Below are 13,082 nucleotides of genomic sequence, written 5' to 3'. Positions count from 1 at the left end.
AATTCTATGCATGAAGGTTCTACCCTTATGACCTAATCACCCCCAAAGGCCACACCTCCTAATACCATGACACTGGGGATAGTTTTCAACATACGAGTTTGGGGGTGGGGGAACATACATACTCAGTCTATAGCACAACATGGCCTTATGCCCTGTAAGTTTTATCTATTAAATATCTCTCAAATCTGTCTACATTTTCCCACCACCATCACTCTAATAATAAATACCATGGTCTTTTCTAAAGGATTACTGCACCACCTTCCTAACTGGTCCATGTTTATTGATTCTGGCTCCACTTCTAATCTGTTTTTTCACATTTTAGCCAAAGAGAAAATTTTAAAACATAAATCTAATCATGTTGCACTGAGAACACTTTAATGGCTTTATGTAAAGGACCATCCCTTTGGGGCAGTTTTTAAGACTGGCATAGTCTGCCCTTGGCTCTGTTTCCAGCTGCACTGGGCCCACCATTCCCTAAACCTCCTGGCCCCTCCGTTGCTTTTTCTTCTGCAGCCTCATCAGGCTTCCTCAGTTCCTGCAGTGCACCATGTGCTTTTCTTCCATAGAGCCTCTGCATATGCTGTTCCCTCTGTCTGGAGTGCTCTCCCAATTTCCCACCTGCCCACGTTCACCTAGTTCCTGCACCTCACTGTTCAGATGTCACTCCCTTAGAAAAGCCTTTCTAATCCCTGAAATAAATTAATTCCCTTCCTTTTTTTTTTTTCTGAGTCTTGCTCTGTCACCCAGGCTGGAGTGCAGTGGCACGATCTCAGCTCACTGCAACCTTCGCTTTCCAGGTTCAAGCAGTTCTCCTGCCTCAGCTGCCCAAGTAGCTCGGATTATAGGTGCCTGCAACCATGCTGGCTAATTTTTTTTTTTTTTTTTTTGACAGAGTCTCACTCTGTCGCCAGGCTGGAGTGCAGTGGCGCGATCTTGGCTCACTGCAACCTCCGCCTCCCAGCTTCAAGTGTTTCTCCTGCCTCAGCCTCCTGAGTAGCTGGGACTACAGGTGTGTGCCAACCACGCCCAACTAATTTTTTGTATTTTTAGTAGAGACGGGGGTTTCACCATGTTGGCAAGGCTGGTCTCGATCTCTTGACCTTGTGATCCGCCTGCCTCGGCCTCCCAAAGTGCTGGGATTACATGCACGAGCCACCGTGCCTGGACAATTTTTTTTTTTTAGTAGAGATGGGGTTTCACCATGTTGGCCAGGCGGGTCTCAAACTCCTGTCCTCAAGTGATCTGCCTGCCTTGGCCTCCCAAAATGCTGGAATTACAGGTGTGAGCCACCGTGTAATGAAAGCTCTCATAGCAATATTTGCCTTTGCTTGGAGAATGGGTTTTATAAGTATTTGTGTGGTTCTCTGATGAATGTCTGCTCTCCCCCATCATACTGTAAGCTCCATGAAGGTAAGAACCTGGTCAGAGTTTGCTTACCACGGTAGCCCCAGCGCTTAGGACAATATTTGTTATATGGTAAGCGTTCAAGCAATAGCTATTGAATAAATGGAGCTACAATACCCTTCCCTGGGGTGTATGAAACTGACAAGCCCTTTGCAAAAGTCTAAAATGTGCTTAGTCCTTCTACAGAGGATAAAGTTTAGCTGAGAACGGGAGTTCAGCTGTATAGGGAATCAATGCCAGCAAGACAGCTCTATGCTTCTGTCTGTCTCAGCCTGCGAAAACACAGATTAGGCCTAGTAGAGGAGTTTTAGTTGGTGGAAGCAATGTTTCAGGCTTGTGTTTTAAGTGGCTCACTTCTCAAGTAAGTAAAACCAAGAAAGTAGTTGCTTAACGTGTAGAATAGCAAGCTGGTGGCCAGGCACAGTGGCTCACACCTGTAATCCCAGCACTTTGGGAAGCCGAGCTGGACGGGTCACCTGAGGTCGGAAGTTCGAGACCAGCCTGACCAACATGAAGGAACCCTGTCTCTACTAAAAATAAAAATTAGCCAGGTGTGGTGAGGCATCCCTGTAATCTCAGCTACTCAGGAGGCTAAGGCAGGATAATTGCTTGAACCGAGGAGGCGGAGGTTGCAGTGAGCTGAGATCGCACCATTGCACCCCAGCCTGGGGAACAAGAGTGAAACTCCATCTCAAACAAACAAACAAGCAAACAAAAAGAATAGCAAAGTTGGCACAATAACTTTCTACCCATCTTCAAAAGCCAGCAGGGTGGATTGGTTCTATGAAGGTAGGGATTGAGAGGGTGAGCTGAGCCATTCTGATCTGTTTTTTCTGAGTGGCAAGCCTGGAAGTCTGAACCCCATTTTGTGGCCACTGGGCACAGAGTGCTGACCTGGAATAATTATGCTCTGGCGGTTGTCTCCACAAGCAGCTCTGGGGGTGGCCCAGGATTGCTGCCCTCAGGCAGAGGCAGGGCATGCATTGAGAGTGATCCCAAACACTCCTCCTCCAGGCCCAACTTCTGGATGTAGCAAGTTCTGCAATTAGAGATCCATTGTTTGGTTTCTCTCTCTAAAAAAAAAAAAGTCAGCACAAAGAAGAGGAAAACATCAGATTGGTTTACCAGATTTGTTTCAGATATTATTATTTTGACACGATCCAGAAGAAGGAGAATTTGAAGAAAATAGAAAGCTAGGCAGTGGGAATGTTGGCAGCAGGTAAGGGAAAGGCAGGCAGCAAAGAAAAACTTCATCTGCTTTATAAACTGTTCCTTCCATTCAGCAAATTTAGAGGATAAAACACTGTTTTGTTCAGATTGGAGATTCAAGGGGGGAATTATTACTTTTAAGATTATTGCAACATGGCTTCGATTATTTTAGCTGCAATCATCCTGTTGGACTTGGACTTCACTGTTGGTGAAGAGAGAATGTGTTTGACTTTGCTTGGATACCGTAAAACCACAACAAAATAAATTCTCCTGAATGCTACCAGGCAACACCAAGATCTCTTACACCACGAGAAGGACTTGTGGCCAAAGATGCAAATGGCTCTGCAATGTACAGGGTGCATATAGTGCACCTGAAGCACCTAAAAGTGGTTTTTAGAATTATCTTAATAAACAGTCAAGAATTAAAGATGTCAAGCGCTTTCTCAAGAAGTCTAAACTTTATAAATAACATTTTAAAAAATCTATAAAGCCTGACCAGTCTCCCTCAAATTAAGTTATTTGCTACCGACTTGGCAGCCAAAACGGTTTAGGATCTTTTGGAAGTTGATGAAAAAGGAGCCGGCGGATTTTGCTCTTTGCTCTTCATCACGCCCTTCCTGGGACCATCAGGGAACCTCCCAGCCTTTCAGGATAGGTTCCGCTCAGAAAGGTCACCCGGGCAGTGGAAACCGTGGGCAAAAGTTAGCTGGCAGGACAGCGCAGCTCCTCCAGGCAGCGGAGGCAGCGCGTCCCGGCTTTCAGGGACATTTCCTTCCCACCTCGACCCCCGGGAGGTGGTCCCGGTATAAAGGCTCGCTGAGCGGGTGGGTCACAGCACAGCTTTGCAGCTGCGGAGAAACGCCCAAGGCCGTGCATCTCTAGGAGGTAGGGAAGCCTGCGAGCCTCCGGGTCCCCGCCCCCAGCTCTTCCAGGCACCGGCGCATCCCGGAGCCGGGCGCGGGGCGCGGGGCACGGAGACGGGGAGGGGGTGTGGCGGGCCAGGGCGGTGCAGGGACCCTGCCCAGAGGCTGAACCGGCCTGGGCGACCTTCCTTCCCGACAGGAGCAGTAGATGCGGGGGGGGGGGCGAACGGGGAGGCCTCACCCCCCAGCGTGCAGCCGGGAGGAGGAACCGGTCGCGGAGGGCGGGGAGCGCGGCTGAGCAGCCCGGCGCGGGAGTGAGTGTGGGCGAGCCAGCCAGGGTGAGCGCGGGCGCCGGGCCGCGGCCGCCGGCCGCAGCGGGCTGAGATTGTTGTCCTCTGTCACCAGGGCGGCTGGGCTCCCGCAGTCCTGCAGACCGCGCCCGATCCCGGCGACAGGGCAGGCGGACAGCCGCGCATCCCCGGGGTCCCGCCGAGCCTGGGCTCAGCGAGCCGGGAGGAGACGTTCGCTCGCTTCGCCTTGCTGCTGGGAAACTGAACGAGGCCGAGAGAGAAGGTAAAAGGAAAGACAGAGACTGGGAGACAGGGAGAGACAGATAGGGAGAGGAGAGAGAGGTGCAAGACGAACACATTGCAGACAAATTGTCAGCAAGTTTGTGCCTGCACGCTGGGGCTCTGCGTGCTTGATGGGAGGGGGTGGTGGCAGTGATGTGTGTACGTGTGCGATACTCATACATAAGCAGACTAGGAGGTTAGGGAGCCTCTTTGCATCTCGTACGTAGATGTCCCTATTAATATCCCCCTCTCTGAGTTGTCATTTCCGCTTGTGGCACATCCCCTGGGCTCCAATGGTGCAGAAGAAAAAGGCAGCCAGCCTCTTATTGTGATGGTCGGTACTGTTGCTACTATCAGATGGGAGAGGTAGGGCGTTGAACAGATTCTAGGAGCCTCCCTTCCTCCACCCCCTGACTATTTTAGGAAGGGCTGGGGGAGGGAAATGGCTTGAAGGCTGCGCGGAGGCCCTGGCGCGTCAGACTCCAGTGGCGCTGTCATGGTGCAGTTGCTTCCCGGCAGAGCCTGCACTAGAGGGCAAGAGAACTTTCGTCTCCTTTTTGGAAAGATACGTTTCACATAGAGAGATCTTGCATTGCTGGCGGAGGAGTTCTGGGAAATGGTGGTGCACAGGCGGCCAGGTGCGTCCCAGTGGGCAGGCATCCGTGCAAAACGAAGCAGCCATCAGCCGTACAGGAAGGAAAGCCCCTTGGGAAGGCAGGCTGGGTGTGCTGACTGGGATCCCAGACTTTGGATGCTGGAAGTTCTGCCGCCTTCCGTAAATAGAGTCAGGTCCAGCCCAGAGGGAAATATCAGCAGTGAAGCCTTAGCATCCCAGAATGTTCATTTCTGAGCTTTTCGTTTTGGGGTGGAAAACTTGTATCTGAAATGTTCCTGTGAATGTTAAGAAAGTTAAAAATTAATTATTTTTCTCTTCTTTAATGCCCATCCATTTTTTGTCTTGATCTGAGAATGACTTTCCTAAAGACAACATTTGTATACAGAAGCCAGACCTATGCAAGAGAAAGTATAATAATTTTCAATGAGGCAAAGGTCATTAATATGACCTACATCTTCATAAAATGCGAATTTAATCACGAGTCATGACGATTGTTCTTTGAGAGGCTTTTTATTCCCCATGGTGAAAAAAGATTTGTAGTATGGATAAAAAGTTCCTGACATCACCGGAACAGTGTGACAAAATACATATCTATTTTTTCTTTTCTGTTCATTACTTTGTGGCAGATTTAGAACAAAATGTGAGAGATCTATACTAACTTAATATGTTTCATGTTGAAGATTAAGAAACAGCTTCAGACTGACCCAGATAATAATGTTTGCTAGGCTTTGGAAATATTTGCCTAGCTCTTATTTTATAGTCTCACTTTCATCTTTCTGAACTAATGATTTTCACAAACTGGTTTTCTTCTGTCCTCATTGACCTCATTTAAGAACTCTTTTTTACTTGAGTCCTTCCTGCCAGGGAGTGGGGATTGGAAAAAGCTAGTTTGCCATTTAAAAATGTTCAAGAATTGTTTGGTGCTGCACTGGGCCTACTTTCTGATAACTATGCTGCACACACAGCATCTTGGAAATGAAAGGAGGTGTGACTGTCACAGGATGCAGGAAGCCCATAACTGGGCAAGGTTGGTGGCATTTTCACAACTCCAGCTCTAGCTACTGCAGCCACACCCTGTGGTCTGAATGTGACAGGCATGCAGGGCCCAAACGCCTCTGTGGGGTCCTCTGTGTGTGTCCTCTTAAATGTATACTTCCTTGTGGTCTAATCTAAGGAGAACTAATGTTTGGCAAGGCATGCAACATATACTCTAGCAAGGGATAAAAAGAAGGTTGCAGATGTCTTTGGTCGTAATTTATACTTTAGGCTTACAATAAACAAAATTTAATTATGACACTGAATATCTTTCATGCTGATCTGCTATACACTTTGTCTTTTGCTTACTTGTTCATGTTCTTCTAGGGAAAATATCATTTCTTATTGTTACTCTGTATAATTCATACTAGTGAATAAGAAACAGCATTGTTCCCTGATAACCTGCACACATATATTAGTAATATACTTATATTAATTCAAAGATATCCCTGTTCTTCTCTACCTCTTAGCCATCTTAGTGTTCATTAATTAGTACCATTATTAATGGGTGAATAGAGAAAAAAATAATTAAATTTAAAACTAAACAGTATGTGAACTCTCTTCAGCAAAAGACTTGAATAGAAGGGAAACTGAAATTTATTCATGACTTTAAAAATTTTGTTCAATAGTGGGTTTCAATATTGGTGCTATTCTTATACATGTTTAGACATTTAATTAAGTAATATCTGTACTTCCTGCTGTTGTGAATCTGTTTATGTATTTATGTTCTCAGTTCATTTTCTTTTTGGTTAGAAATGAGCCACGTTGTCTCTGGTCATTGCAGGGTTTGAAATTTTCTGCAATAGTTTCCTAATACCTAGAAATTCAGTTGCATTGCTTATATATATTCTTGTGGCTCAGTAGTATTTCCTCAGTGCTTTTCTTAGTGTATTCCTTTTTAGTCACACAAACAAGAAACTGCTTTAAGAGCCAATGTCCATTCTGCCAAGAGACAGAAAAAATTGAGTTGTGCTATTTCACAACTGTGCTTTTTCACAGGGAGTGATGTTAAGAAGAGTATGTCTTTCAACTGGGAGCATCCCAAATAGCAGATAGTCCAAATTTCCTCTGTGTCCTGAACAAAAAAAAAAAATGCAGCAGATGGTTATTGATTGGGTGGGTGTTTTGTTTGCTTCCATAGTAGCCTGGACTTTTCCATTACACTACTTGCCCTCCTTTGTTATAACATTGTTTATATCATCTTCCTTTACTGGCACATAAGCTGTAAGAGGGGCTTGTCTCTCTTGTTGACTGCTGTTTACTCAGTACCATGGTCCCTTACAAATAGCTACTCAATACATATTTATTGTGAAATAATAAATACAGGAATCTTACCTTTCTGCTAATTATGAGGTGGATGTATTTAGCTGCATCATAATCTTAGTTCCTTCCCCTGGAAAAATTTGGAGATGGTGCAGGGACTATTTATTGGTATACAGCCTATCAATGTCCACCAAATTCTCCCATTCCATCCCAGTGCCTAGCTTCACTCTTCATTCCCTCTCCTTCGTGCTCCCGCAGTATCCTGCACCTATTAAAAACTGTTTTAATAATCTTGGGAATAGTGAGTTTATTGATGTTCTCGATCTGCCTCTGGTGTTCTGGTTCTGTCATGTCCGTAGCAAGAACACTGCTAGGTAAACAGTCTGTTGGAGGATCTCATGACCTTGCACCAGTCGTTGTTTTAGTTGTGCCTTGTGCTGCCATTGGTTTTGGAACTGAAGAGCACACTTGGGAGTACCTCTGCATTTTAGGGCCATCTCTCATATTGCAGCTGGAGAAACTGAGAACAGGGAAAGGAAAATGGAAACTAGTATTTGCTGAAACTCTGCTACATGCCAATCAATCTGCTGGAAACATGACATATTTATCTTTTAAAAAAATTAATTCAAGCAGGATAAAATTAAACCTAATTTGGCATAAGTATACCTCATTTTACAGATGAAGAAAGAAGGGCTCAGAAAAGTTCACTTTTCTGAAGCCTGCGTGCACAGTAAGAGATAGAATGAGGATTCAGCTCCAGGTCTTTCTTAGTCCAAAGTCTGTGCATTTCCTGGTACCAGACTCTCCTCCAATAGGTAGTTGTTGAGGACCTTCATACACAGAACCAGCTCAAAATCACCCAACTAGCTGTGATAATGTTTAGCCTAGAACTGATATTTCCTAATTCCCAGTCTCCTTTTATTACCTTCTTTTTATTAACATCATTTAAATTTCTTATTAAATCATGTAATTAAATAAAGTATCAGTAAAAAGCAAGAAAATCATGATTTCACAAAATAGGAAATATGTGTACATGTGAATGATGAAAGCAAAATGTTTAATGTCTGAAAAAGGAAGGATATTGCATCCACTTTTTTTTGCATTGAAGAGGAAGAGGTTTTCTGGGGATTTTCTCATAAATGTAAAGTATTATGAACTTGATTCAATGAAACAAAAAATATATATCAGGGGCCTAGGATGTGGTCAGGGATATACTTGGTGTCAATGAATGAGATTTTGCAATGTTATAGCCTCTATACCAGTGAAATGTTCACCGTTTCTTTAGAGTGAGGTAAGACTAGCAGTAGTGAAGGATAGAAGCCAAATTGTACCTATGATAGTATGGATCATTGATGTTAGAGGCCTCAGTGGAAAATAATGGTGAATGTTGGTTGGTGTGTTTAGGAAAAGCTTCAAGTGGTATGTGGATCCTGGGTTAGGTATTTCGATTTGTTCAGCTGAAAGTGTTCTTCAGAGGGGTGATGTGAAGGGGTTATGAAATTGCTCCTGAGTTGTTCCAAAGATATGAAGCATGAAGGGGAGAGTATTTGGATGTTAAACCTATACAGCCCCTCTTCTGCTGAGCTCAGTTAATGGCACCCCAAATCCTGAGAGTCATCTGAGACTCCTCAGATATACACTCTGGAAACCCCACCTCCTTCTACCTATACCCACCTCCACCCCTGGGTGACCAGTCACCAAGTCTTACAAATTTTGCTCCCTAAAGCTGTGTTATATTTGATTCTCCACCCACTCTGCTCCCTCTGTCTGATTTCCATCTTTCATTATCTTCCACCTGGGTTCCTGAGATACCTTCCTAACTGATCTTTCTGGATCTTCCAGTTTTGTCCTTCTCAAATACATCCTTTAAAACCATAGCTAGAATAATCCCAATCATACCTTCTCACTTCCAGCTTAAGATCTCTCAGTGGCTTCCTGTTGCCTGCTAGAGAACCAGAACCAAACTTCTGAGCATAGCACTCAGGGCCCTCCGCCATCTGGACACCATCTCACTCTCTGCCCTCTTTTCCACAATGTCACCTTGTAGAGTTTCTCAGTGTCTGAATGGTGATAGTTCCATGTCCCAGTCATGCTGTTTCTCATGCCGAGGCCTTTGCTCAAGCTCTTCGCCCTGCCCAGGATACGTCTTTCATATGTTTCACCTGAGTGACTAACCCATTTACCAAGACTCAGCTCGGGTGTCTGCTCCTTGCCAAGAAGGACACCTTTCCAGAACACCCACACTGGCGTAGCCACCATCCTCTGTATCCTCGCATCTTTGTATTTGCACTTAGCCCTGGTATTTTTATATTATCTTTTCTATGTTTTATCTCCCACTGTGTCCTAAGCTCCTCAAAAATAGTCTCTGTGTCATATCCACCTTAGTAATCCCAGCATTGAGCTCTGGCACTCTGAATGTGTTAGTTATGCTGTGAAAGTAAGACTGGATGAATACTGGGCACATGCAGGGAAATTCTGAGTTTAATGTAACGAGACAGACAGAGAGAGAGAGGGCGTGCACAGTGTTTCAGATTAATCCACCAAGCTATGTGAATGTGAATTAGAAGAGGATAGAGGCAGAGTGATTTCTGTTGCAATGATTTACTGAAATCCCTTTTAATTCCATAATTCGTGATTGAAGGTGGGGACTGTGTGTTAATCATCTGTGAGCTCCAGTGCTGCGCCCAGCTTGGAGTGGGGTATCTGAAATGAAGTGAATGTCTTTAATATACATGCAGATAAATGATATAGATAATAGGTAGATTGGTTGATTGATTGATTTCAGAAAGTTGTATTTTTGCATTTGAAAACCTAACTTCCTAATAGCTTAGGGGATCCACTTATAAGGTCCTTCAGGCACTTTTCACTATCTATTATTCTCCCAAATTAAGATAGCTTTTGTATGTGGGCAGGTGGAGTATTTTTCCCCAGGAGATACAGGCTGCTAATGGGCACACAATTCCAGCAGGGCTATAGGTATGTATGTGACAGCCCAGCCACAAGTAATTATTTCTCCATGAAGAATCCCTTGGAGAGTCACCCACTGAGAAGTACCTCTCTAGTCTATAAGACACCATGTATTGGGTCCTACTTCTAATAAATACTCCTTTCAAGTAGCCAAGAGAAGTTTGCCTCTATCTTCCTACCAATGACTGCTGTTCACTGCATCGCTGCCCCGTGTCTTGCTAAGTTAGTAATGCTTTCTTGCTCCAGTACATCCTTCTGATGCATTGCACATGGGGAAGCAGCAGTGTGCAAAGGTTTGCATCCTTTTTTTTCTTTTTTAGATAATAGGCTAAAAAGCATGTTACTAGCTTTGCATTCATACATTCTGACTAGATACCAATATATAATAGTATTAGTAATGCCATTTTAAAATAAATTGTAATTCATAATTGCACTCTATTACTTAACCAATCCTTCATGAGCAATGTTCTTTTATGGACTATAATCCAAGTTATAATATAATTTTTACAGCATTCACAGACTCCTCTCATTTTCTTTTTTCCTTCAGGAAGGTGCACCATCTCACATGTATGAGCTTTCTTTAGGAGTTTTGCTTTTGCCATTCTCCCCTTCTTCCTCTCTTCCCCCATTCCTTTTTTTAACCTTCATCATCATAACCTAGAAATGCAATGGGAACTGTAATCAAAGAGGCCCTCCTGTGGGCCTCTTCGGAGGCTGTTTCTTTCTCTTGGTGCATTATTCACCCCCCTCTTCTTTCTGTTTAATTATTTCGTTTATGGCAATACCTTCTCTTCAGCTAACCCTAGGGTTAGGAAATTCTTATTTTAAGTACATTTTGCAATATCAAGATTTCAGCAACTACTCTCCTACCTCTTCCCAAAGCCCCCCGCACCCCCGCCCTCACCCCCCTGCTACCGTCAACGAAACTTAACCAGCCAGGCGCGGTGGCTCACACCTGTAATCCCAAGTTTGGGAGGCCGAGGCGGGCAGATCACTTGAGGTCAGGAGTTTGAGACGAGTCTGGCTAACATGGTGAAACCACATCTCTACTAAAAAACACAAAAATTAGCCAGGTGTGGTGGTATACACCTGTAATCCCAGCTACTTAGGAGGCTGAGGCATGAGAATTGCTTGAACCCGGGAAGTGGAGGTTGCTGAGATCACACCACTGTACCCCAGCCTGGATGACAGAGTGAGACTCTCCCAAAACAAAAACAAAAACATAAAAACTTAACCAATGCAAAGAATTTAGAAGGAAAATGTCCACTCTGCTTAGCCCACCCCACCCTAGCCTTAAAACTTTCAAGTCTTTATACATAGGGAGGAAAAAAACTAAATCATACCCATTTGGTTTCTAAAATTGGAGTACTTGAAACTCAAATTTTTAGAATGAAATGGTTTTTACATTTATACTGCTTTAATTCATCAAATTGGTATGAGAAACAAGGATTTGGTCCCATTCCTGGAAAGAGTACAACACAACAGAGCAAAACGTGTGCAAAGCAGGCTAAATTAGCAGATAAGAGAACCCGTGCCTACTGAAAACTAGAATTGAGTGTTTTTAGTATAAGGGAAACCACTTGCATAGATCAATGGAAAAAGTTTATAGTTTAAAAAGAAAACATGGAATGAAAGTGAACATTTCTTCTTTTAGCAACCCAATTTTATTTTATATGTCTCATTTATGTATTTATTTTATTAAATATCATGGGAATTCCTAACATTTGCATGGTACTTTGTAGTTTATAAGTGCTTTTCACTAAGTTGTTTCACTTGATAATGGACCAGGCATTCAAATTAAATAGAAATATTTCTCCTTTTAGCACTGTGGTGACCTTCACAGATTTTTTTTTATGTTGTACCTTTTCTTTTCTGTTTTTCAGGTTCTTGAGTTCATGTAAGAGGACAGTCTTAAAACGGAAGAAGAAAAAGAAGCAGTACAGTCTTTGGGAGAGCTGCCTCCTTGTTGAGTGCTGCAAAGGCCTGGAATTCATTTATGACAGGATAGATCTAGAAAAGTCCAAGCATGTTTTCTAGAGTGGTGTAGCCCTGTGCTGCCTCCAGTGAAGAGTCTCTTGGTGTTGGCTTCGTGCTTCCGGAGGGACCATGGCAACCTCCAGAGGGGCCTCCCGGTGTCCTCGGGATATCGCCAATGTGATGCAGAGGCTGCAAGGTAAGGGGAAGAAATTTCAGGTTTTAAAAAAATTCAAATACCATCTTAACCCACAATCAGTTAAATTTGTTTGGGGTTTTACTCAATTTCATGGAATTATAGCCCAGAATGGGATGGATGTCTTTTATTCCAGTGTTTTCAAGCAGGGCCATGCTGTCTTCAGATGCTGTCTTCATTACATAGAAGGAAAAGATAAAAATACAGCTTTTTTTTTTTTTTGGTAATTTTTTGTCTACATTAGCATGTCTTATATGGTTCTTCATTGTCCAGTTGGGAATTAAGAGTTATTGCCAAATGTACTGCTGCTGTCGTTCAATAATACCAGTGACAATAGATCCTCAGTTGTTTTGATAGATTATGGACAAGTTGTGGACATATAACTATATGCTGTTGTCAAACAGGTGAACCAGTGGCATTTTCCAACTAGAAGACCCTTAGATATTTAGAATCTTTTTAAGAAAAGTGAGGCAAAAGAGGCCCAAAGAGATGAAACGATGTGATGAGATGAATTGTTCGTGGCAGGGTACAGACTAGTCCTGCATCCCTCAGTGATGCTCTTCTCCAACAACAAACAACAGTGGTTCTCTTCTCTGCTTTCGATTTTTTTTAAGATGGAATCTTGCTCTGTCTTCCAGGCTGGAGGGCAGTGGCGCTATCTCGGCTCATTCCAACCTCCACCTCCCTGTTCAAGCGATTCTCCTGCCTCAGCCTCATGAGTAGCTGGGATTACAGGCATGCGCCACCATGCCCAGCTAATTTTTTTTTTTTTTTTTTTTTTTTTTTTAGTAGAGATAGGGTTTCACCATGTTGGCCAGGCTGGCCTCAAACTCCTGACCTCAGGTGATCCGCCTGCCTCGGCCTCCCAAAGTCCTGGGATTACAGGCATGAGCCACCATGCCCGGCTGCTCTTCTCTGCTTTCTAGAAGAGAACTAACAGGGAAATACTATAGAAATTCATAGATGAACAGATTCTAATTGTC

At 43.7% G+C, this 13,082-nt stretch overlaps 1 protein-coding gene across 2 annotated transcripts in view; it reads left to right on the top strand.

Moving 5' to 3' along the window:
- The first annotated feature begins 3,324 nt into the window (after nucleotides 1–3,324).
- Nucleotides 3,325–13,082, top strand: part of SYNE1 (spectrin repeat containing nuclear envelope protein 1) — a 525,017-nt gene continuing 515,259 nt past the window's right edge. The window contains exons 1-3 of one of the 2 annotated variants that reach the window (XM_054490749.2): nucleotides 3,325–3,498; nucleotides 3,882–4,049; nucleotides 11,813–12,102. In XM_054490749.2, the coding sequence (XP_054346724.2) occupies nucleotides 12,036–12,102 (67 nt within the window). In that variant the 5' untranslated portion in view covers nucleotides 3,325–3,498; nucleotides 3,882–4,049; nucleotides 11,813–12,035. Of the gene's footprint in view, nucleotides 3,499–3,813; nucleotides 4,050–11,812; nucleotides 12,103–13,082 lie in introns of those variants that run through there. The other variant, XM_054490748.2, reaches the window with a different exon arrangement.

This window comes from Pongo pygmaeus, chromosome 5 (genome assembly GCF_028885625.2).
Source record: "Pongo pygmaeus isolate AG05252 chromosome 5, NHGRI_mPonPyg2-v2.0_pri, whole genome shotgun sequence".
NCBI classification, from domain to species: domain Eukaryota; kingdom Metazoa; phylum Chordata; class Mammalia; order Primates; family Hominidae; genus Pongo; species Pongo pygmaeus.
The sequence above is the reverse complement of the archived record's forward strand: the minus strand, read 5'-3'. Positions and strand labels throughout refer to the sequence as shown.